The 26,082-nt window shown below is 57.3% G+C and overlaps 1 protein-coding gene across 1 annotated transcript in view; it reads right to left on the reverse strand.

Moving 5' to 3' along the window:
* Positions 1–26,082, reverse strand: part of TMEM132D (transmembrane protein 132D) — a gene marked incomplete at both ends in the record, with an annotated part of 85,525 nt that overhangs the window by 37,753 nt on the left and 21,690 nt on the right. The window contains 2 exons of the mRNA XM_081122785.1: positions 3,766–3,909; positions 13,894–14,749. Coding sequence (XP_080978911.1) covers positions 3,766–3,909; positions 13,894–14,749 — 1,000 coding nt within the window. The remainder of the gene's footprint in view (positions 1–3,765; positions 3,910–13,893; positions 14,750–26,082) is intronic.

A 26,082-nucleotide genomic window follows, 5' to 3' on the forward strand; every position in this document is an offset into this window, starting at 1 on the left:
GACGGGGCCGGGGATTGAGCCTGCAACCAACTGAGCCCTTGGCCAGGATTGAACCCGGGACCCTTCAGCCTGTGGACCGACACTCTAACCACAGAGCCAGACTGGCCGGGGCTTGGTGTGTTTTATCACTGAACTCGCATCCAGTGCAGTGCCTGGCATGTGGCGGGTTCTCAGAGTAGCTTATGGTTTGAATTCAGGAGAAAATAAACATCACCCGGCACCTCCCTGCGAGTAAACGCCGTCCTATTTCCTTCAGTCTCTGGCCCTCTCTCCTCCCCTCCCCTACCCTGAGGAGTAATGGAAAAACTATCCTCGGGTAAGGATTTGAAAAAAGGAAACACTCTAGGTAGGAACACGGGGTCGCAGGCCCTTACTGCTAATTTTCCAACCACGTCTAAGTGCGAATATGAGTCGTAGGAAGGGAAGCTACCCCAGGCTAGCCGGGGACAAAAGTAACCAGCAGGTTAGAAGACCAAGACGCCACCACGGAAACTTCGTGGACTAACTGGCCACGGCGTGGAAGCCAAGGGCCGCCAGGAGATGGGCACTTTGAGAAGCGAGGGAACAGCCGCAATGTGTGCACCTAAAAATAGCACGAGTCATCCTGTCAAAAAGAACAATCGCCGGAGCCGAGCGTTTAGAACCGAAGAGACGCGGTTGGTGCTTTTCACAGTCAGACTGTAAATAAAGCTTCTCGGGGTGGATCCTGTCATTCTTTCCTGTTTCTTTTTTTAATGTTCCATGAAATACTATTATCTTTCTAAACAGCTCCCCAGGCCTCCAGCAACAGATGATCCCACACAGCTCAGCGCATGAGGGAGGGCCGCAGGCTTCAGGGCGCCCGGGAGCCCTCGATGCAGAGCCATCAGGGGGACAGAGGCAGGTCCCAGGCCCGGAGGCCGGGACGGCGAGCGCCTGGAAAGCTGACCGTCTCAGGGACCACGCTCACCCTCCAAGACACCCAAGGCGGTTAGGTGCCGAAACCTAGGCTCCTTTTTTTCACAGTGAACATCTATCCAAACATATGACAAATGCTAATGATTCTTAGCAAATAAAAACTTCACACTTACCTATGTAACTGTGAGTACAGACCTGATGTGGATGTGGAGACAGTCACAGAGATGAAACTATAAAACAGATACATAGATACAGAGACATATTTTCCCTGTGGGACTTCTACTGGTGCTTTCCATGTTTGCAGAGAAAGACACTAGGGCTATGCACGTATGCGTGCACACGCACGCACACGCATAGTCACATGCATGTGTGTATATGTGCACTTGTGCGCACATGCACGCACACATGCGCACATGCACATACACATGCATGCACACATGCACACGCACACACAGTCACTAAAGTTGCAACTTCAGAAATTCATGTGACAACAGCAGCCGTGGTTTCTAAGTGGAATGTGTGTGTCCCACCGGCTGCTTCCCTGCAGAGGTTCTTTATAACTGCGATGAATGACGGGTCTCATCTTTCCCTGAGACTCAGCGACATCACAGGCACTGGCCACGGTCCACACCACGGGCATGAGCTCCGGCGGCACCCGAGGGCCCCCGCAAGGACCCAGTGCGGTCGTGCGGCCGCTGGGTATTGTTTATGCCGCACTGGCTACTTGCGTAGCCGCAGCAGAGAAAGCCGGGCGCTTTAGCATCAAGGAGTCTCTGCAAAGTAAAGCCGTGTGGCAGTAACTCACCGCGTTGCCCACGGAGAGTGGGTGTTAAATAATTTAACTCTAAATCTGGTAATCTGCTTGGGAATGGGAGGCATTAAATACCAAATATATGGAGGTAATAAAAGTAAAGCAACACCAGGGTAAATTAAGGCAAAGCTCACGCTCCCCGGTGCTGACTTGTTATGGGACTGGAGGGGTGTCAGGAACTGGTAAATGAGGCGGCCTGAGGTGTAATTTCATACGGAATTGGGCTCATAATTCCCCTTAACTGTGCTGCCATGTGCCTGAGTTATCGCGGCCTCCTGGCTCCCTCTCCGGTTTCTAAGGGAAGCCGTACAAGTGAGCGGGGACAGCGCCGGGCTCCCCGGGAGGGTGCTCTGCCTGGTCCCCCACGACGTCAGCACAGACCCTGCACCCCCCCGAGGCTGGGTCTCGGGTGTCGGGCTTCAGGTCACTGCCACCTAAGGTTGTATTAAGCGATGCACCATCTTTCAAGATCAGTCCACCTCTCGGTGACATTTCAGTTACCTTCATCTGCCAGCTACTTAAAAACGCAGCCACGGACCCCTGCACGCGCCCTCCACACCCGTGGCTGAGTGTCGCCCGAGGAGATGTCCCCAGACCTGCCCCCTCAGGGCCACGGGGAGGCAGGTGTGTGACATCAGCCAAATAGGGCCCCGCGGGGAGCAATCTGTTCACCGTCCCCCCCGCAGGCACGAGTGTTCTGAGCAACCCTCATTCCCAGAAAAACACTTTATTACTCGCTTCTATTTTTTTTGCGATTCTGATGAAGAGAAATGTACTGGAAACAGTGCCTGGGCCTGTCGGGCCCCTAATGCGGAAGTTATTAAAACACACTTGAATGCAAATGCTTCTGACAGATTATGCGTCTAAACGCGATGAGAAAACTCCACTCTCCCGACAGACACGGCCCCACAAGCGGCTAATGCGATTCTCCGCGCGCCGGGCGGTGTTTGCCGGACTCGGGAAACGCGGCGTCTCTCCCGATCAGGGCACGCGGGCCGTGGGGGCTGCGCATCCGATGCGGGGAGTCACTTTAATCACCTGAAAACAACGCGCAGCTGGATCTCCCCAAATGCCGCTCCTGATCGTCTCCACGAGTCCGTCCCCAGGCGGGGTCCCGTTTGATTTCCAAGGGAATCCCGCGGAGCCCACGCCGCTGTGCCGAGGTTACAGACGCGCACTTCACCTCTCGTCAGGCCGGGTGGGCGGCGAGGTGGCGGCTTGCACGCGGGCAGTATTGGGTCCCTGAACCTTACACTCGGGCCCTCCTCTCCGTGACGGGCTCACCCGTCAGACGGCAACGGTTCACCCACCATAACCCACAAGGTCCGGGATTCAGACACTGACAGCTTTCCCGCCACCAAAAGACACCGCGAGCCCCAGGCAGGGCTCCCCTCTCCTGACCCCCGCCCCGTCTCCGGTCCTGCCGTCGTAAACGCGGGCTCTGGCCGCCGGACAGGACGTCCAATCCCATCGGCACCTCAGTATCAAAGCTTCTCGGGGGCTCTGCTCTCACCCCTGCTCGGTCACCTGGACTCGGTGAAGCACCACACGCGGCCGTTGTTAAAATGCTGCTTCCGAAAGCAACGCCGCGCGTTCCAGACGCTCGGCAATGTTCCGTCACACGTCACTTCTGCCTGAACCAGAGGCCGGACCTTTCGGCTTCAATCTGGTCCGCGGCCGACAGGAGCCCACCGCGCCCAGGGCTCCACCCAGCGGCTGCGAGGACCGGCACCCGGGGCCCGCTGAACGACCACCCATCTGGGCGCCCCGCTCGACTCCTCCCCACCTCCCGGGCCCCACCTTTTCCTAATTCCACACCGACCGTGTTCACAAGCGGGATTTTCAGAAACACTGACTCAGCAAACGAAGGGGAACACGAACACGGAGATACCGCCGCCTGCGGGAGGGCCCGGCCTCGCCCCTGCCTGCGCGGGTCGTGGGGTCCTCAGAGGTCAGAGCCCGTCCTGCCCGGGGCACTCCCTGCAGCCGACACCCCAAGGGCAGACCTGGGAGTGAGGCCGCTTTGGGGGGTCTGAGCTCTGGGGGCGGGGACTCACCTGGGGGCGGAGCCGGCGGGTCTCCTGTGACAGGCGATGACAGCCGGCGAGTACCTGCCCGCGCGGTCGCTCGCCCGGACGTCCCATGCGGACGGGCTGCTGGCTCTGACGGCGGAGATGTAAACGCCCTTCTGCGCCTTCGCCCTGGGGAGGGAGACAGGAGGCGCGGCTGAGGCAGCCCCGGGCACCCCGGGGTGGCCGCCGGTTCTGGGGACACACTGGCGCCTGGCGGGTGTGAGCCAGTCTCACAGGCGGGCCGCCTGCCGTGCACCTGCGCTCTGCCCCCCACTTAGCCGAACCCCTAAGGGAGGAGCCACGAGCGGCTGCCCTGAGCGAGCGCCGGGGACAGACACAGAAACGAGTGTGCTGGCGATGGCTTCAGCTCTGTAACGAACGAGTGCCTGGGAGGCCCTGGATCATTAGGACTAAACAGAAAAGGGAAATGAGTGAAAGCGTGAAGTACGATTAGTAACAACACCCGCGGAGCGCCCGCCCGCCCGGCTCCGACGGACGCGGCACCTGTGCGTTGTTTCCTGAGCACCGTCCCGAGTGCCTGTGAGGAGACGGGGGCTCAGGAGGGTCCCGGCTGCTGCCTGGCGAGGAGCGCGCACAGGGGGTGCCCTGCGTGTCTGCACACTGTGGCTGGCGCTGGACGCCCGTCCTTCCCGGAGGTCTAGAGCGATGGGGGCACCAGGCGGGGGGCCCGGGCACCCAGCCCCCGCGGACACCCGGGCTCCCAGGCTCGGGGCACCTCCCCGCTCCTTGCCGGAGGGACACGTGTCCGGGTGACCCCCCACGGAGTGGCTCACGTGGGAAGGCGGGTTTCCTGCGGACACCTGCGCGCGTCCCCCAGGAGCTCCCCGTGACCTCTCGCTGTAATAAATCTCAGCCGCGCTCTGCCTGACTCAACGCCGCCGGCCCATCAGTCTCCCCAGCACGTCACCAAGCCCGGGGTGGCCTTGGGGACCCCGACGCACACACTGATCTGCCTGCTCCGCGAGGAGACGAGGGACCGCTCCTCGGGGCCGGGGGCTGAGGGAAGTGGGCGTCTGCGCCAGGCGAGCACCGAGCGTGGAGCCTGTGCCCAGAGAGGAAACGCTGTGTCGTGGGGGGTCCCTGCTCACGCCAACGACCCGAACGCCATCCGGGGCACCGGGAGCAGCTGGGAGCTGCACAGACAGGCTGGTGGCGTCTGGCCCGCGGCGAACGGGTCCCACTCCCCCCTCGCGGGAACTCACGCCCACCAGAGGCGACCGGCACGTGGTGGGAAAAGTTCAGTCCACCGAGCGTGGCCCCCGCACATCAGGATGCATCCAGGAGCCGTCCCCCGCCGGCGGCTGGGTGCCACCGAGTCACCTGCGTTTTAAACACGCAGGCCGGCCCCCGGACCTGGCCGCCTTCTGGGGGTCAGTGCCGGGCCGGTTCCGACACAGAAAGGGCTCGGGGGTCCTCAGGCCATACACTCGGGTCACTCGGACTCAGGTGATCTCCCCCGTGGGTCCGTCTGAAGTTCTCGGAAGCGGCAGCTGCTTACGTGGCCCGAGGAAGGGGGTGCTTTTGGGAACGACGCCACCGCGGCCACGTGACGCTGGGACTCACGGCACGAAATTCTCTGCGTTTAGAGCAGGACCCCGGGAAGCTGTCCTCAGAGACACAGACATCGTCACGGGGGAGACGGACACATCCCGCGTTCCGGGCGGAGACGAGGCCCCGGCTGAGGAGCCGGCGCTGAGGACAGCGTATCAGTTGCGACGGACGCAGGAGCCGAGGGCCGCTCCCCGGAGACGCTCCCGCAGTAAATACCGAGGCTGCTGGCGCCGGGTTAATAAATCTGAAACAGTAAATCCAGAGCTGTAAGCGCAGCCCTTGGAGCCACCGGGTGATTCTCGGAGCGCCTGCCGTGGGGCTTCGCCGGGCCACCGGAGCTCATCGACGGAGCTCTGGAACCTGCCAGGAAATACGGTTCCGCGGACGGCGCGGCGCCCGGAGAGCGCACAGCGCTGGATCCCCGAGGACGGGCTGCTGTGGATTCACACTTAACACCGCAGCCGCCAGAGGAACGGGGAGCCACCGTCTGCCCCTCGCGCGTACACGCGCCGTGGACTCGTGGAAACAAACCTGCCGGGGCTGGCGGTGCAGTGTTTTTAAAATAGGAAAGATGCACACACATCCACCTGTCTCAGCCACCAACCCCCGGACACCTGCCGCCTGGCCGCGGGGCCAGCATCGGGCTGGGGGCCCCCGGGACTGTCCGTCGGCCGGGATCCTGACACGAGCCTGTGGCAAGGCCTCGGCTCGGCTCCCTCGTCCCCGGCGCTCCCGGGCCTGGGGAGGCTCCCACCGCGGGAAAGGCCCAGACGCCACTGTGGCAGCCGCCCGCCCGCTAAGCCCTGAAAAGAAACAAGTTTGCAACTGTATCTGGACTTTGTCTTCCACCTAACGGGCCAGCAACCTGCTTGCCTGCAGATGCCCTGAAAAGGCCCCGGTGGCGGGAACCGGCTTCGACGTAACAGACGAGACACAGTAACACGGGCCGGCTCCTCGGCCCGGCCGTTTCCAGGACGCAGCCGCCGCGGGCACACGGGGCGCCCCTCAGGCGGCACGGCGGGGCGGATGCGCCCATCACCGCGGAGAATTCCGCCGGCTGGCGACGATCCGGGATGATTTTTACAGAACTATGCATCCCCGGGTGCATTTTAAAGCTGACATTTAAAACCTCCCTCCCCGGCTGCAAAGGTTGAAGTTTTCCGCATACTGTAACTATTGACATTTTAAAATTAAACTGTTAGATCATTCTTCTAAAAGTGGTCGCGGGAATCTAAATACCATGGCGGGGCTGCTACCCTCCGCCACGCGTCTTCAAAACGCACAGACGACCTCCACTTCTCCAGGCTAGAGTTTTTTTAATTTTTGTTTTTTTGCTTTTAGCTTGCATATGTTTTACCCCCTTTTCAGGATTCTACCCCAGTGCTTTCTATTTTTGTGTCTGACAGTCTCTTATTGATCGCTCTGCCATACTTCTCTGCAAAAAAAACGTGTCTATCATTTGAATTTAGCTTTCCCCGTGTCCATGAGCCTCTGAATGTGATTTTTAAAATTCTGGATTGAGACTTTTGAAAATTACATTCAGCACCACTTCAGGAAAAGTGGGTGCGTGTGCGCGTATATATAAGCCTTTTAAAGAATAACTACTTGGCCTAAAGCAGAGCGGGACACTCAGAAATGCACTGATCAGTAACAGCGACAGGGTTAATCGTGGGGACAGCCTGTCTTGCGCTAAAGCGACAAACAGCCGACTCCTCCTGCCTCAAATGACAGGCTCATCTGCACTCGCACTTGGGGTCTGTGCGACGGGCGGGGGCTGGGGCGACGGAACCCGTATCGCGACGGTGCCATCACCCGGGGGCTTCGGAACTTCCGGCCCAAGAAGACAGAGCAGGACACGCGCCACGCGCGTTGTGTGGAAGTGACAGGCACCAGTGTGGCCAGAGCACGTCCCGTGGCCACAGCTCACTCTACGGGACCAGGGACATGATCCTCCGGTGGGGTCCCGTCTGGACGGAAAACGTGAAGCGGCTCCAGCAGGTATTTAAGACGAGCGGTCAGGCCCTGGCCCGTGCTGGCTCCTGCACCAAAGGGTCTCGGGTTCGATTCCTGGGCTGCAGGCTTGATACCTGGTGCCAGTCGGGCGGGCGCGGGAGGCAACCGAAGAACGTTTCTCTCTCCCCCCGCCCTCCCTGCCTCCACTCTCTCTAAAAGTCACTGGAAGAACATCCTCAGATGAAGGTTAACAAAAAATACACAGTACAGACACAAATCCAACGCGACCTTGACGGGGCTCCCTCTCCAACGTCCCACTTAAGGAACAAAGGCAGGGAGGGGGCACAACCGATGGGCTGCGCACTCCGGGTGCCTCCCTGCGTCCGCGAGCCCTCGTGGGCCTCGCGCAGGCTCTCCCGCCACGACTCCCGAAGATCCCGAGGCTGCTGCCCGACGCTCCTGGCGTGAGTCCAACTTTCACTCCGCCCGTCGGCACCTCGCACCGTCCAAGGCGAGGGCACTGTGTCCGTAATGACACCCGCGCCCCACCGCCGATGCGGGGACTGCGGGGCGGGGCTGGCGGCCGCCCCGTTTCTGCAGGACTCTGTGGAGCACTGACTGCTGGGGAATCACCACCCACAACCCCCGGGCTCTAAGCTGCAAGCGCAGGGCAGGAGCGGGGAGCGAGCTCTAAGGAGTCTTACTCCGGCCTCGCGACCCTGAGGCGGCAGGAAACAGGAGCTCGGACGTTTATCCGCTCACCACGCGGGGTTTTCACTCACAGAACAAAGGCACCGACAGAAGCTAGCAGGCCCCGGCTCCGTGGGGCATGGGCCTAGGACCCACTATTGATTTTCATTTAGAGACCTGTGCAGAGTCTCCACTTTATTTATTTTGTTTCTGGGGAAAAATTTATTTATAGGTGAGAACAAAACTATGTCCTGCAGAAAACCAAGGACCTCGGTTAATGGATAAACCCAGGATGTCGAAGGCGATGTAATAAGCCATCAGCCCTTATCTGGTTCTCAGGTGCAGGTGGACCCACCACCTGGCGGGCTTGTCAAACACATGACTGGCCCCACCCCTGGACCTCCCGGAGGACTGGGTCTGGGTGGCTCCACCAGCGTTTCACTTCTAGTAAGTTCCCAGGTGGCGCCGATGGTGTTGGTTTGGGGCCCCTCAGGAGCCACTGGGTTAGACATTCACCCTCATCTCTGGAAAGAACACCAGGCCTCCTGGCTGAAAACGCGCTGCAGGCAGCAGGCGAGCCGGCTGGGCCTCTCCTGAGTCTTCTGGGGACCCCCCCCCCCACACACACACAGCCTGGCTCGCTCGGGGTCACGTGCTGCCCTTCACGGGAGACGAGCAGCCCTTGAGCCGCAGCCAATCAATAGCAGTAATTCCAATGAATGAGTCTGGCTGCTTTCAAGAAGGGAAACGGTGATGGATGTTCCCAGAAGGAACCCGTTCTCTTAATTCCAGAGAAACGAAGGGGAGTGAGCTGAGGACCATCCGCACCTCCGCGGGCTGCTTCTACCTGAGTCTGTGTTGACCGGCTTGAGGTTTGACCAGCATCAGGAGGGCCTGTCGCCAGGAAGTTGACAGAAACGTGCAAACCAGACCCTGGAGTTAGCGTTCGCAGACTGATAGGCTTCTGACCTTCGGCAAGTGACTTACCCTCCCTGAGTCCGGACAGATGAGGACAGTAACAGGTGAAGCATACGCACAGCGTGGTCCGTCCACGCAGCGGGACGTGATCCAGCCTTAAACAGGAAGGAGGGTCCACACCATGGACAAACCTCACACACATTTTTAGACCCGTGAGATAAGACCCCAAAGGACAAATGCAGTAAGAGTCACTGACAAGAGCTGTCGTCTGGCCAACGAGGGGGCGCCAACAGCCCTCACGGCCGCCGCCCGTCGGAGCTCGGCCGGCATTGCTTCAAGTCTCATTTTGTAAATACGGGTCCTCGGGTCACAAGCAGACCTAGAGCAACACTGTGTCCCAGAGAACTGCTTGCAAAGATACAAGAAAGATACTGTAGCTACCAAACTGCTGACTACGGGGCTAAACACTGAAAACACTGTTTCGAGTTAGTGATACTATGTCACCGTATCTGCACCCGCACACCACCTTCCTTCTAGGGGTGTAACTGCTCCCCTCGCCTTCCTCAGCAACACCCGTCGCCTTTGTCTCTTAACGGAAACACTATCTGGGCTTCTGCCTGAATCGGTGCTTCCCGAACAGCTGTGCTTTATCATCTCAAATAAATGGTTGTTGCCTCTCACTTTGGCTTTTTCTTAGGTTAATGTACTTAAGTAGTAAGAACCGGATTCCTTAAAGCGTTTGTGGCTTTAACGATAACTAAGGTCGAGATGGGTTTTAAGTATTTAGAATATACGGGCATATATGCGTCTGCACACAGGTACCCACACGGGCTCCCCCAGGTCCCCGACGACGCTCACTTAGGAGCCCCCGTAGGGGACATGTTCCATCGCACTGCGCACAGGTCCCCACGGAGACGAAATGTCTGTGCGGCAGTGTCCCTGCCAGTAAAGGACCTATTACCTAATTAAATATGGGGACACGGAGCCAATTTCCCTAAGTCTAGCTAATTTTCCAAAGTGTCCCTACTCCTGAGGCATCCATTTGTCTTGGGTTACACCCACCCCCTCCCCCTCCTCCTCCCACCCATTTATTTGATTTTTTCACTTCAGCCAAATTGCCTTCATTTAAACTCAATTAACTTGTGAAAGGGAAGGTATCACCTTAATCCCATTTGCTGAACTAAGCTCTCTTAATGTTCCCATTACAAATTCCTGCGTTCGGTGTTTTAAATATGAGGATCCTCTGACATGTGGCTTAAAGGGCGCCATCAGCAGGTGTTAAAGAAACCTGTTAAACGACTTTCTTTGACGCAAACTCAGTTTCCGTCGTCATTTTCTTCCTCATTTAAACACCATAAGGAATTTTTTTTAAGGACAATCTCGTTCTATAATTGAATGCACGGCCCCAACAGGAGAGGGACGTATGGGATGTGAAAACCTGGGCTCCTCTCTGGGAGGCATCCAGAGTTCGCTGTGCTCGATGACAGAGCCCTGAAGTGGCCCGACGCTGCCCAAGCCCGGTCGCCGGTGTCTCGAGCCCATACGAACCCATTTCTGCTTTTGTCCCCAAACCCGCTCTTCTTCCTACGAGAGCCGTCTGCCCCATGGCCAGGGTCATCTCTGACTGTTCGTTCTTTCCAGCTCAAAGGACCCGCTGGCAGGTGCTGGCCATGCAGCCTGCGGGCTCACCCAGCGCCGGGCCACCCCCACGGCCTCCCCGGCTGCGGTGGGACAAGCACCCGCTCCTCTCGGGGCTATTGCTCCTCTCTCCTGTCTCTGATCTTGCCCCTTCCAGTCTGTTCTCCACACAGAAGCCAGAACCATCCTCCTAAAACACATCGGGCACGTCTCTGCCCAGGTCCAACCAACAACAGCCTCCAGGTTGCTCAGAGTGACGTTTTCAAAAGTCAGAACGTTTCCAAGCCTTATCTTTGTGCCTGAGTCAGGAAAGAATTTAAACGCAATGACGTGAGTTTTGGCAAACGCCGGAGGCCAGCTGGGGAATGTGACCCGCGAAACTCACCCTGTGAGGAGCTCGTTACATCTTTTATCCCGTCTCCTGGGCATAAACAGGGACGTGGAGAGGCCTGAACTCTGCGGGGAAAGGGGCTCTGGGGCGGGTATCTCCCCAGCAGCACGAGTCCCCGGTGAGGTCCAGGGGCCGGCCCGAGCCCTCCCCGATCGGGTTCATTTCCCAGCTCTCTGGGGATGCGGGAGCGTCAGGATGACATCCGGTGCTGGTGAGCGGGTGATGGATGGCGGGAGAGCCCTTCCACCAGCCCGCGCCCGCGCCGTCAGGGCCCATGTCGCCTCCCATCCATCTCCGGGTGACCAGCCTGCCTGACCGCCCACTCTCATCTTCTCTCCTTCTCTTATTGCCCAGGAACCACTAACGCGCTCGGGGGCATGAGAGGCAAAACAGCGGCTTTGAAAGCTTTTGCCTCTAAAACCTAAAAATACGCAGCCAAAAGCAGTTAAGCAATAACTCTGGGAGCCGAGTTCCCACCTAAGTTAATAAAAAAATATTAAAAAAGAAGAAAAAAAAGAAACCGTCTCCCCTAAGACGTGCCCGCTGTAGAGGAAGCAACGGGCCTGCGGTGCCACTGCTACGATTCTCACACGCACGTTCCTGTCCCCCTCCCACCGCCCTCAGTGGTTCGTGACTTTCTAGAACAAAACCGTGAGTTAGGGGTTAAAATTTCTCACTTTAGCAGTGACATGCCCGAGGTCCCACGGAGGGTAACTGCTGGGGCTCAAGCCCAGGCTGAGGTCAAACTAGTGCTGAGGGCGCCTCTTAGTGCTCCCAGGTCAGAGGGAGGTGACACGTCTCCCTGGAGAAGCTAGAACCAGGGGCCGAGAGAGCCCGCCCGGGAAGACCGGGAATGAAGGACGTCAGGCCCGGGGCAGAGAGAGGGGCCAGGCAGCACCGAGGCCAAGACATGGAGCTGAGCCCGGCCGCTGCGGCTCAGTGGTCAGAGTGTCAGCCCGCGGGGTCGCGGGGTCGCGGGGTCGCTTCCCAGTCAGGGGCGTGGGCCTGAGTTGCAGGTTTGGTCCCTGGCCCCAGTCAGGGTGCGTGTGTGAGGCACCCAAAACTGAGCCCCAGGCTGGAAGCTAGTGCCTCTGTTCCCCGAGGTGTCACCTGTGAGAACCAGCACAGCCCGCCTGGTCTGCAGGCCTCCCTCCCGGTGCCGGCCCCTCACAGGGTCCCCCTCTGCCTCGGCCGTCCTCAAGCGACGATAGATGCCGCGCGGGCACCTGGCCTACGGAACAGGAGCCACCTCCGGGCAGTGCTGACACCGTCAACACAGTGAGTCCAGAACCACCGGTCACAGTTTCAGAGGAGATGGAACGGGCTGACCTTCAGGGTCGTTTCCAGCAGATGGCCGGAGAGCAGACCCACACCAACGCCAGGCACTTGGAAGCGATGCTCAGTTAGTGTCGAATTGACTTCATTAGGAAAGATGTACACGGTTTTATTACTTTCTAATTATGAGGCTTCAGACCAGAGGCTGACCGCACTGCGGATGCGGGGTTCCCGCCAGCTGCTCTCACACACAGACGCCTGTGCAGCGAGGGGCTGCAGGGCTCGCAGCAGGCGCGGCCGGTGCGAGCGACAGAGCAGGCGACACTCGAGAAACATCCGCTACGGGCTCCACTGGAAGCTGACTCTTCTCTTTAACAAATTTCTAAACCGGCTCTGAACAAACACCGTTTTGCTGTTTGTCCAAAATGTCCCGAGCTGACTTATAAACAGAGTGACCACATCTAGAAGCCTCAGCTGTGTGGGTTCCTGAGTTTGCAAAGATCTGGACCCCTTGGACGATGGGGCCCAGCACATTCGACATCTCCTGGCTTGTCACCGTCGGCCAATGACAGAGCCGCCCTCGGGACTATCAGGACGTGTTTAGCGGGCAGCAAACGGTCATCGGATACAAAGCTATTTATTTCCAAGGCTGAACCAAGTTCAACTGTTAGGTTAAGATGCAAAGACAATCCCTAGCACTCGGTCACAATAACAAACTGCTGCCTGTAAGACAGAGGAGCAAAACAGTGATTCTTTCTTAAACTCACCCAACCCCTAACAAACAAAAAAAAAAGAAAAACACTACCCCCAGACCGAGAGGGATGAGAGAACCGATCATTACCGGGTGAACTCTTAAACCCGCATTGAAAACGTGTCATGTTCCACGGCACCCCTATTTCCACGGGTCAGGACACACATTTTATGACGTGGCCCCTCAGACCACGTTAGGACGTGCTTGGCGACCCACAGCACTCAGGCCAGATGGCCGCTGTAATCAAGCTCGGCTGGGTTCAAAACAAAAACGATTGAATGAAAATCTAATTAAGGCGAGGCAAGCGGCGTCTCTCACGTTACACGTTCCAAACAGCAAACGAACCCGTGTTTTCTCTAAAAGACGCTTCTCGTCAATGCCTGGTCTCTGGCATGTTCTCCTACAAGATCCTCCACAAATGAGATAGGAGGTTCGTCACACCTTACGCTCTTTTACAAAATGCACGCCCAGCGCTGTTTCCAGAGTGAGAGAAAACTGTCGCTGGGGCTGGTACCACCCCAGACTCCGAGCCCACAGGCTTGGAGCGGACGCTGAGGGGCAGAGCCAAGCGTCTGCCCCACATGACCCGCTGGAGGCTCAGCTCACCGGTCAGCCATTTAGCCCCAACTGTCAAGGGGACCCAGCTGGGCCACGTTCGCCTTCCTGACACTGGCCAAGGGCAGGCACCCAAGCTGCCCAGAAGGCCTCTCATGGGGTCCCCTGGCTGTTCTGCGACAACCCAGGCAATGGATGGATCAGAACAGCTCTGCCTCCAAATGCACAACCCGGACAGGTCCAAGTGACCTGCATTTTGCCAGGAAAACAGGGAGCCGGTTGGCCGCAGCTCTGCCCGTCCACGGGGAGGCGCGTCAGAGCCACACCTGGCCTCTGAGCCCGCACAGGTGGGGATCCCGAGCTCACTCACCTCAAGGTGAACTGGTCCTCCGAGCAGTTTCTGGAGACGGTCACCGGGAAGGTGAGCACGGCGCCCGGCCGCGCGGCGCGGGGCAGGTAGTGGACGGCCACGTTGTGGTCCAGCCGCAGCTCCCGCAGCGGCTGCGGGCCGCGGCCCTGCGCCGGGTGCAGGAACACGCTCCCGATCCTCTGCAGGGGCGGCCCCGACTCGTCCGCGTCGCCGCCGGCCGCCGCCGGGGCGCAGTCCCCGCGCCCGTCCCCGGGGTGCACGGTGTAGTAAAGCTCCACGGCGCTGCCCTCGGCCGGGGCCGCCGCCCGCCTGCGCCCCGCCACCACCGCGGGGGCGCCGAACCAGCCCGGCGGCAGCCGCAGCTCGGCCACGCACAGCCCCAGCGCGCCCCGCAGCCGGCAGCCGCCGCGCACCTCCCGCGTCTCCCTGAAGGCGAACACGCGCAGGCAGGGCAGCCGCTCGCCCGGGCGCTCGGCCCAGTCGCGGCCCACGGCGTGGAACAGCACCTGCACGGCCGGCCGGCCCGCGAAGATCCTGTCCCGCAGGACGTGCGCCTTCAGCCTCCAGCCCGCCGAGGCCGCGCCCGGGGCGCCCGCGGGCAGCAGCAGGTCCGGGGGCACCGCCTGCCGCGCGGAGAAGGGCCCGTAGCTGGCGCTGAGCACGGGCGTCCGCCGCGCCCTGTGGATGAGAAAGGACTCCACGCGCGACTGCAGGCTGGAGTTGCGCATGACGTCCTGGTCGGCCTCCTTCAGGAAGAAGGACGCGTCGGCGTCGTGCACGCGGTAGGTCACGGGCAGGTAGGTGGGCAGCAGCGAGAAGCGCTGGATGCTCTCCAGGAGGCCGCGGCCCTCGGTCACTGCGGAGGAACGGAGGGGGGTCAGACCCGGGCGGCCGCCAGCCCCGACGGCCGTACCCGACGCTAGCGCGGGCCACCGCCCCCCCGCGGAACCCCGATGCTAGCGCGGGCCACCGCCCCCCCGCGGAACCCCGACCCTAGCTGCGGGTCACCGCCCCCACGCGGAACCCCGACGCTAGCTGCGGGCCACCGCCCCCACGCGGAACCCCGACCCTAGCTGCGGGTCACCGCCCCCCCGCGGAACCCCGACGCTAGCTGCGGGCCACCGCCCCCACGCGGAACCCCGACGCTAGCTGCGGGTCACCGCCCCCACGCGGAACCCCGACCCTAGCTGCGGGTCACCGCCCCCACGCGGAACCCCCACACCCGCCGCAGGCTCAGCGCCGGGACGCACGTCTCACGCAAAGGCCTTGCGGCGGGCAGCTCGCTTCACACAGTCACGCACCACGTCACCGCGTTCGCACAACGCACTGGATGTAAGACGGCGCTTCCGGGAGGTTAGGGCAGAGCTGAAACATTCCTACGCCCAGCGCCGGAGGGGCCGGGGAAACGTCACTTTACATCCTGCCGTAATGCAGTGACGTCGTAATGCTGGCACGTCGTAATGTGCTCCTGTCGTAATATTGTAACGTCACGACGTAGTCATGTCGTAAGGCCGCGATGTCGTAATCAGTGATGTCGTAATGTTGTGACGTCTATAACATGTGCCGTAAAGCTGTAAGTCGCAATGTTGCGACGTCGTAATGTAGTGATGTCGTAATATTGCAATGTCATCATGATGTCACGCTGTAATGTCCCATGTGGTCGTGTCGTAATGTCGTGCGGTGGCGCGGCGCTGTTCTGCGCAGGCTCGGCCCGTCGGTAGGGACGCTACCGGCTAGAACTGCCCGGGGCGCTCACCTGAGCAGGTGAGCGTCCCCCAGCCCCTCCCCTTCCTACACCCCGTGACAACGGACCGACCTTCGTGGTTATTATTCTGATTGCAAGACGCCCTTCAGCGAAAAAGTTTATTATTTACAGGCCTCGCAGCACACGGGCCTGGGGTCTGTTTTTCTTGGGGTTCGAGGGTGCGAGCCCAGGGTTTGGGGCTCACTCTTGGTGACTTTACAACCTAAGAGGGACTTTAAAGCACAGGAAGGGAACACGTGCCCCCCACAGTCAGTGACATAAAACGAAAGCGCCGCGGCGGGCGGCGGCCGGCTCTGCACCTGCCCCCGCGGGGCGCTCCTTCCAGGCCGCAGACGCCTCTTTGAAGCGGAGGCCCCCAGTCAGCGCCGAAGTCAGGCACTTGCTTACAAGAGGAAAGGCTGCTTTTGTTCCTCACTGAACATATCCCTCCCTCGAGGTTTAAAAAAAAAAAAAAAAGTCCCAAGCGTTATTTTTACAGCATGCCTTATATTTCTGTTAGAAAAACACAGGCGCAGAAATTACATAATTCAGAAACCAATTTAACGGGCTTTAGAAATGGAAATTACCAGCTCTGGGAACACTGACTTTCCAGTGTTCCCAGGGCTGGTAATTTCCAGGCAGCACTCCACGCATCGGGCGCAGGCCCCTCTCAACAGTAGCTGCACAATTATCTCTGGCGATTCTGCACGAAAAGCAGCCCAAGCCCAGGCTCATTGTGCCCACCTGCCTCAGAAGCCCACGGGGGCGTGTTTTCCCATGGACAACGCCTACCTGGGTCCGGAGGCCTCTGGGCAACTGTGTGTGAGCAGAGAGCAAAGGGGTCCTGGCCCTGGCTCTGGGGCACAGAGCTCAGGAGATGCAAGCAAGTCGCTGACCTGATCTGTGTCCAGTGGGCTGGTGGGTGCAATGACAACACTGACCAGAGGGCGTGGAAGGCCCGCCCAGGCCTCATAGCCCAGGGAGCCACGCTGCATCCCGGTCAGCGTCCGGTCGGAAAGCCAGCTGGACGCGTGGATTCAGCCTGAGCTCTCAGGCATCTATCTGTCAGTGCAACGGCCTGATCACACCCAGGGAGGGGTGAGCCCCCCTTCAGCAAGCGGGGCTGGTGCTGTGCCCAACCCTTTGAAACTGCAGGTATATGAGTCGATCTCGCCAACCCGCACAGCGATTTGAAATGGTTCAACCTAAAAAATAGGCCTTTCTCGCCCTGGCCGGTGTTGCTCAGTGGTTAGAGCATCGGCCCACACAGCGAAGGGTCTCAGGTCTGATTGCCAGTCAAGGGCATCCACCTGGGTTGCAGGTTTGATTCCCCAGCCCTGGTCAGGGCAGGTGCGGGAAGCAACCAATCAATGTTTCTCTCCCTCCCTCCCTCCCTTCCACTCTCTTTAAAAATCAACGGAAAAAAATATCCTCAGTTGAGGATTAAAATATATATATATATATATATATATATATATATATATATATATATATATATGGCCTGGCCTGCGTGGCTCAGTGGCTGACCGTCAACCTATGAACCAGGAGGTCACGTGCAGGAGGCAGCCGATCAATGACTCTCCCTCAACATTGATGTTTCTCTCTCTCCAGCTCTCTCCCTTCCTCTCTGAAATCAATAAAAACATATATCTTGGCACTGCTCTGAACAATGATCTTCAACTGTCATCACACCAGCTTGTCATTCATTCTAGAAAATGCCACAGCCAAGCACCAGAGTAATGGGTCGTTAGGCATTAATCCTGACACCACCGCTCTGTCGACTTCCCTGTTGGAATCTGACTCCACGACTTGAGGACACCACATTTAATTGTGCAGCTAATTACATATTCCGAGGGCCATGGCTTTGGGGCCTCTGACTTCATCCGGGAAAGCAACAGGGGTCACCGGGAACATCGTTCAAAGAGAAGTCGTGTCTGACCTTTCTCCCGCTAATGGCCTGTTTGTCTTCTTGCCTGGTATCTGGCCTGAACGTTTATTGCTTAAAAATGCTCCCAGTTGACCTAAAGCTAGTGCTACTTCCTTTTTTTTTTTTAAACAAAATGACAAAAATGATGCCCAGTCTGTTCCAAGATGCAGTTGAGTTTGTTTCCCCAACAAACGCTCTCTTTAGTAATTTCACTCAGTCCCACGCACTGCCCACCACGCTCTAGGGAGGTGAGTGAACTCCCTGCTCCCGGCCACCCCACAGGCCAGGTGCCATCCAGCATGGGTGAGGGGCTTGCCTGAAGCCACCCAGGTGGCAGAGACAGAGCTCAAGCCCAGCGGTCCGCTCCTTCAGCCCCAAGCAACGGGACCCTCAAGGAGGGGCTCGAGGGCCAGCCCTGTTCTGTTCACATCTCCACATTAAAATGTGATCTTCCACGGCAGAGCAACAGTGGCCCCATGCGTGGTCAGTCCCAGTGGCACCAGCAAAATGTGCTTTTACATTGTAACTAGCCCTGCATCTCTCTAATGAACATGGAAACAGTGTAATTCAGCCACGGAGGCCATGCACGATCCGTGGACATCATTGCTTAGGTGGCCCCAAGGTAGGGACTTCGTGGTGATGTGTCTACCTGGGCGGCGTGAATGGTGGAGGGCACAGCTCAGGGGAAAGGCCACCGGTGTGAACGTTGTGACAATGACCCAGACAGTGTCCCCAGGAACAAGCGTGGAGCTGGACAAATTTGGGGGGCTTATCACATAGTCCTTCAGTGAGAAAATGTGAGCTCCAGGGAAACGCACAGGTTATTCTTTGGGATCCGTGTCCATAAAGGGCGTTGAGAGGGCCGGCCCTCCCCCCACCGCACACTGATCCGGGGACAGAAACAACTCATTCCCTTTACACAACTTGTTCTCAATCTGCCTCTAAACCACTCACGTTGCTCTCAGAGATGTCAGGGGAATCTGTCCCCGCATCTGAAGCACTTCTTCAGACCCTGAGATGCAGTTTGGGCGTAGAGCACTTGGTTTTATTTTTAATTTCCGGCCCAGCGATGCCTGAGCCGCCCGTCCATCCCCACAGCCCGCCGCACGCGTCCGTCCACAGCAAGAAGACTTCATTAACTCGCTTTACATGAAACCTAGCGGAGTGTCCCATCTCATATTTTTTAAATTGTTTATATTAATGTTTAATTAGCTCAGGGATTAAACAGCTTTAAAAAAAACAAAAACAAAACCCTGCAAACAACTCCTTCCCCATTTTCTGACGGCAAAGTCATTTTGAGTGATTTCACCCATAGACCCTATTTCCTGAAACAATGAAAGACAGAGAAGAGGCGAGGCCAGGAGACAGGGCAAGACAAGTAACAGCGACAGAGATGGCCACCCCCTGCCACCTCCGTCCCCGAGGTCCCTGAGGTCCCCTGGAGTCTGGAGGCGGATCGTGGACAGACAAGTCCACGTGCAAAGACTCCTGCAGGCTTTTCAGAGGGGAGGTTACCAGGTAGGAAACGTCTGAGCGTCGGTGGTAAACCAAGCACACCCGTCCGGGTTTCCGGATTCTGATTCCACGGGAGCCACTTTACAACGTTGACGATGACCAATGACAATTCCAAGTGCCCGGCTGGCCGGGGCAGCTCAGCGGTGGAGCGTCGACCCAGGAACCAGGAGGTTGCCGGTTCAATTCCCCGTCAGGGCTCATGCCCGCGTTGTGCCCTCGGCCCCCAGCAGGGGGCGCGCAGGAGGCAGCCGATCCACGACTCTCTCTCATCGATGTTTCTCTCTCTCTCCTTCTCCCTTCCTCTCTCCCTAAAAATCAATAAAAACATTTAAAGAAGAAATCTGAGGCTGGGCGGTCAGGGGCCCCAGCTGGGTCGCGTGCTCACGACGAGGCAATGACGGTGGCGGGGGAATGGGCTCTGCCGATGCCCCAGGCCTGCATTTCCACCCAGACGCTGGGACGGATTCAGCCGCCGTGTCCCTGGACTGGGTGCGAGAGGGGAGTCCCCGGGGGACTTGATGACACTGAGGAGGATGTGAGTTTCTGATGCACCCTGATGCTGTGGAGGTTTTATTCCTGGCCCAAGGAAATAAAAAATAAAAAATAACTCAGGCTGGTTGTCCTCACTTCCTTCTTTCTGATACGGTTCCTGGCCTCTGCTTGCTGGCTTCTTTGGAAATCGGTCTACGTATTAAACTGTTTTACCGGAAAAGTGAGGGAGGGATGGAGAAAAGTAATATTTATTGTGGGGTTATTTTCCGGAGCGACGGGTACTTTTGATTGGCTCTTTTATTGGGTGCTCACCGTGGTACCGGGACAAGGGTGCTACTGTCCCCACGAAGCAGGTAGGAAAACCGAGGCCGGGAGACCGGAGCCACTGGGCCCACGAGACAGAAAGTGGCTGCGCCTGGTTCCAGACGGGTGCCCTTTCCCTCCAGAAAGCTGGCCTCGCAGCAGAACGGATACTGATTTATTAAAAAGCTACTAATTAGGGGGAAAAAGTAATTTCCTTTCTGTGCATCTCTGAGGATGAATATTAATTAGAAGACCCACCGTGCCCCTGACACACACAAGGCTCTGCATTTCGTTTCCTATGAAATTGTCCTTTTACCAGAACAGGGCACAAGCGGCCAGTAATTAACTCACTTTCTACCATTTTAAGGGTGAAAAAGGCCGAGAAGTGGGCGGTTACAAAGACAGTTTCTAGGCCAGGCTGCCCCGATCGGCTCGTCACCACCAGGGTGGCGCCGGGCTGGCTGCCCCCGGGCCAGCTGGGCCACGTCGGGAAATTCCCCGGGTCTCCCTCGCTCCCGTGTCCTTCATCTGTAAAATGAGGGTGCTCACAGCACGCACCTCACACAGCTGTGGAATCACCTGAGTTCTTCCACGTCCGTGCTCAGCGCACACCAGCTAGTGTATTATTAACAGGGCTATTTTCGGAAACGACAATCTGGCCGTGCCCCTGAGAAACCCACCCGGAGCTGCCTACGTGCTCAAGATGTGGCCTAAAAAAATTTTTTTCAAAGAAATTAAAAATGGCCACATCCAGTGAGTTCAATAATTACAAAAACAAAAACAAAACACATTTCCTAGACTAAAGCAACAGTCCAGCCTGTAACAAGACTGGAGACACACTGTGATTGTTTAACACAATAAAAAAATAATTCATTTCTCGGCAGGTCCCTGTAGAAGGTCTGGTTCCCCGTGAATGACAGATGTCGGGGAAACCTAATTGTGTATTTTGGCCACCGGACATTTATCCACTTAGGACACGTTTCTGGGAGCCTCAGAAACATCCGTGTTCCCGTAAGGAAAGCCCTTCTGAAGCAATGTAAACACGCAGGGCTGAGAGGCTTTGAGATGATTCAGTAAATGATTTATTCCACCAGAAAGAGCTTATCTGAGAGCCCCGGGCTCTTCAGTGGAGTGTTTGCCTATAACAGAAAACGCCAGCACTTACAACTTTTGATTAAACGGGAAGCCCCTGGGTGACAAGTTCATTTCACCCTGACAGGGACACGCCGGGTTGATGGGAGCGAGTCTTTTTTAACGGAGCCTCCGCGGCGTGTTTCTTTGCTGCGTCTCCCGCAAAGCTCCCGGGGTAACTGGGATTCGAACTTGACAGCCAGGGGTCTAAGCTCCTATCCCACCCCCAAAGTAAGCGACAGGTGGGCCATTAAGGGCTCGTAATCAAGAACACAGGGAACGTTCCACCCTGGCCGGCGTGGCTCAGTGGTTGGAGCATCGGCCGGTGCACCAAAGGGTCTCAGGTTCGATTCCAGGTCAAGGGCATGTAGCCGGGTTGCAGGTTCGATCCCCAGCCCTGGTCAGGGTGCGTGCAGGAGGCAACCAGTCAATGTGTCTCTCTCGCTCTCTCTCCCTTCCACTCTCTCTAAAAATCAATGGGAAAAATTTTTTAAATTAAAAAAAAAAAAAAAAGATACAGTGAGACACCTGAAGGATGGTGCCCATGTATTTAGATTTAGGGCCCTGGGTGTGGGAGGGAGGGGTCTCCTAAGAGTCCCCCACTTTATTCCATCATCAACAAAGAGCACAGACTCAGACTATAAAGGACGCAATATGACAAGAACTGGGGGGGGGGGGCGGAGACCCTGACCACAGGAGGTCCTCTCGAACCAGGCCAGAAATAAACAAAACTTTTCTCTGACACAGCACCAACGGCAAAAATTCACACATCACCCTGTTTGTTCCTGTTTTTCATTTCGTTTGCCAGCAGACTTTGTCTCTGAGCGAGCACAGCTTATTTTATTCTTTAATTGGAGTGACTATAATGAACGTGCCGTCCACCCGGCCCTGCCCAGAAAGCTCCCTCCTGGAGCAAGCGGTAGGACCCTTTCTCCCCCGAGATCCCCGGACGCCGGACACCACGCAGCGAGGATCGGGAATGAGTGACCTGGGACATCAGGACAGAACACGGTCGCCTGCAGGGCTCCGTCCCCATTTGGCACCTCAGAGGCCTGACGGGAAAGGGCCCTTTTTAACTGGGGAGTAAAATTCTGTTTCCCTGGGTTCAGGTTCTGGCTTGTGGAAGGAGGAAGAGCCAGTTTCAGATCCTTGTTTTAAAATTTCTCTTTATTGCCCAGCCCGCTGGTGTGGCTCAGCGGCTGAGAGTCATCCCAGGAACCAAGAGGCCACAGGTTCGATTCCCGGTCAGGGCCCAGGCCCAGGTTGCGGGCTCATCCCCAGTAGGGGGCGTGCAGGAGGCAGCCGATCGATGTTTCTCTCTCTTTCCCTTTCCCTTCCTCTCTCTAAAATTAATAAAAGCATATTTTTAAAAAAATTCTATTTATTAAATCTCAAAATTGCCTTCACTGGGCCAAAGACACCTGTGGTTAAGAGGAGAGACCTTGGGGCCACTGGTCCTCGACTTTCAAGAGGAAACTGCCATTCCCCAAACTGGGTGCTTAGGACTCCTGGTAGATGGTGGCAGAATGTCACCCCCACCGGTTGCTTCTATTTTAAAAAACCCTCCTGCTGCCCACAGCAGATGTTGCCAACTGAAGGCCCAGGAGCCGATTCTGGCTCCAAAGCCTGTTGTCTTTGACTCTGCATGCTGTTATTTAAAATCGTAATTAGGTCTTAATGCCAATATTTATAAAACAGATTTCACATGAAAATCTTGACTCTAGGTTTTTCTTTCACACGTTGCAAGATGTGAGAAATCTGCAAGTCCGTCGCCATATTGTAACAAGCAGCAGAGCTGTGCCCTTTAGGTGGGGCCAGAACTCACTGCTTGGCCGCAGTCCCCACCCAGCCCTTAAGCCTCATGGACATCACATGCTTCCCCTGCCGGCATTTGTTGATCTCTAGACTGTAAGGTCGTTCACAAAGCTGAGATGTTTAAAACGATCACTGTGGCTATGATACGGAGGCAAGGTAGGGGTAGGGGCCGAGGGGCGGAAGGGCCAGACGGGGGGCGTTGCCATAACCAATGGTGGGAGCAGGTGCAGGTGACAGGAAGTGGCCACAATGTGGACGTAGGTCAGAGGCAGGGGCGACAGGACTCGCCGATGGTTTAGACGCGGAGTGTGGACCCTCTGCGCTTGGCCAAGCCCCTCGCGCCGGTTCAGCTCTCAGTCCACTTTCTTTGTTCCTCTTTCATCACCACGGTGGTGACGTCACGAGGACAACCGACAAAAGTGACATTTTAAGAAAACAACCTGTTGTCCCCCGATTAACCTACAAGGGTCGTCTGTCAGGAAACAAAGTCTACGGCATTTCTACAGCCCATAATGCACTGTATTGATTGGCTATTACTGAACAAGCTAAGCAGATTAAATGACTCCTGCATTCATTTTTCAACATCTTCCTTAAAAGGTCCCAGCTATAATATTCCACCCAATACCAGGGGAAATCAATGAGATTAGAGATCTTGATGCTAACCCTAAGTGACCACATTAGGCCCTGCTGCAGAGTAAATGGAATTAAAATAGCCATTGTCTCCGTTTAATAGCAGACACCTCCCACCCAAGGCACAGATGGAGTGGACTCCTTTTCGGAGAAGGGGGAAGAAAGAGGGGGGAGAGGAGAGAAGGGGGGAGGGACAGGAGGGGGAGGGGCGGTGTCCGCGTGAATGCAACAATGTACATCCCTCGTTTCACACGCAGCCTTATACTTAAGGCACCGAAGGTGAAAATAAGGGAGATCCCGACACATTGTAGCGAGACGCGGGAACAGCCTCTGAGGCAGGATCAACTGTAACCCTTCCCTTCCATTAGGGAGCGCGGAGCGCCAGGTGGGCTGGCTGCAGATCTGGAGACTCTGTTACTTATTTTTTCCTGCAGAGCGATTTGATTTCATTTGCTTGGGGGGAGTGGGGGGGTGGCTTATAGGGAGCCAGGATCAGAATTGGGCCCCCCGTTAGGAGACTAATGAGGAAGCAAGACGGCACCGTCCTGGACCAGGGCGGTGGAACTGGAGACGGAAAGATGTCATCAGATTCAAAATCCTTGAAGAAGGGCCGGGCCTTGAACAGAACTGCCAGGTGTCGGGGTGGGCGGCGGGGTGCGGCGCTTTGTGGTGTTGAACAAAGAATGTTCCGTTTTCTCTCTCAATAAAGAAACACTGTATTCTGTTTTTTTAACATACACAGGAGCCATTCTCGCTGGGAGCCGAGAGATGCCATCCTGCGTTCGGTCCTTCAGCTGATGAGGGCAAGTGCTTTACACCCGAAGGAAGCTACAGTGGGGGGTGGGATGGGGGGACATTGAAGGGCATTTGGCGACGCACCTGGCCCTTCCCACCTGCAGATTCTCCTGCAGCCTCCCCTCCAGGGGACAGAGCTTCGGCCTCCCTCGTTCAGGGACCGTCACAGACCCTCCTCTCTGTCTCCAGCTCCTTGTCCAGTTCTATCACCCAGCCCTGTTGGCGCGTCCTCTAAACGACGTGCAAACGTCACTACTTCCTCTCACCTGTGGGGCCGCAGCACCTTTCACCTGCCTCCAGATGGCCCCTGCTCCCGCCTGGCACCCACTCCCTGGCAGCAGCCAGCACGGGCCTGTCAAGGTGCCCCTGAGGCTCTCCCGTCCCTTCCGGGGAAACGCCAGTGTCCTGCCCTGAGCCCCCCTGGCCGCTGACACCTATCTGACCCCCTCCCCTGGCTGTCCGGCCACTGGCCTCTCCGCCGCGACCCTAACTGGCCAGCAGCCGCCGGACCTGGGCCTTTGCAAATCCCTTGCCCTCCGCCCGGATGAGCCTTTGTTCAGACACCTACACGGCTCATTCCCTCACTGTTTTCTCCTGTGCATCTGTCTCTCGTTGGGGTGATTATCAGACCAGCGGAAGAAACTAGAAGGTACAAGAAGATTTTTTCCTCCCCGATGAGAGAAACATCAACCTGCAACCACTCTGTCCCCCGCCCCCAACACCACTGCAAAGATTTATTTTAATGGGTTGTATCCCCAGCCTGTCAGGTGTGGCGGAAACCCCAGATGGCTTCAATCTTTCATAAATTAAGGAATGTCAAAAAGGGATTCAAATGTTATATTTTAAATGTTTATGTTCAGGATTCATCCCCCGACACACACACACACACCTCGACGCACATGTACCGTCACCGCAGGAGAACTCAAAATCCCAAATGTACGAACCTCCAGCAACGGGAGGCCCGGGTCACGTGGCCCCTGGTGAACGCTGCTCCCCTCTCGCATCCTAGGAAAGGGGCTGGTGCCTCCGCAGCAGGAATTTCATCGAGAAAACCCAGCAAGTCGATTTTCCTGCATCAGAGCACCGGGTAGAGCCAGCCTGCAGCCCGGGTGCCCAGATGAGCTCTATCCAATTAGCCTTCGGAGACTCGAAGATGCGAACGTTCCACCAGGACGTTCCGCCTGCTAATCTAGGACTCGGGCCTCCAGGGCCGCAGGCGGGGCCGGGACGGGGCTGCAGGCGGGGGACAGGACAGGGCCGCCCCAGCTGAGCCGCTCAGGGGATTTCGGGCTGAGGGGGTTGGGCACCGGGAGGCTGGGATTTGCAGTAAGAAACGGATTCTTGGTTTTTGTCTCCGTTTCTGGCTCAGAGCTCCCAAAACCCTTGTAATTTCTGGCGAGGGCACAGTGAAGGCCTCCTTGGTTACGTTAGTGTCGTGGTGACATTTGGAAGCACCTCAGGGTGGGGGCTGGGCAGGGGACCTGACCCTGGGATTAGGGGGTTGGAATGGCCTGTCCCACCCGTGACCTCTGGGGAGGGGCTGGAGTTGTCAGTCACCAACGCAGAGAGCGAATCCATCCTGCCGGGGAAATGGGGCCCCCACGAGAGCCCGAGAGGACCAGGCCTGGAGGCGCCCCAGGTTGGTGAAAGCAGAGATTTGGGGAGCCTGGCACCCAGAGAGGCCCTGGAAGCTCCACCCCTTCCCCACGCCCGCCCTAAACATCTCTTCCACCTGCCGGAATCGACCCCTCAAGGGACCAAAGGGGCAGCAATACCAAGAACGTCACCAAGTCCAGAGCCCGGACGGGTCACCTCCAAACCAACAGAGCCCTTCAAG

Source organism: Miniopterus schreibersii (assembly GCF_964146895.1).
Source record: "Miniopterus schreibersii genome assembly, chromosome: 20".
Lineage (NCBI taxonomy): Eukaryota > Metazoa > Chordata > Mammalia > Chiroptera > Miniopteridae > Miniopterus > Miniopterus schreibersii.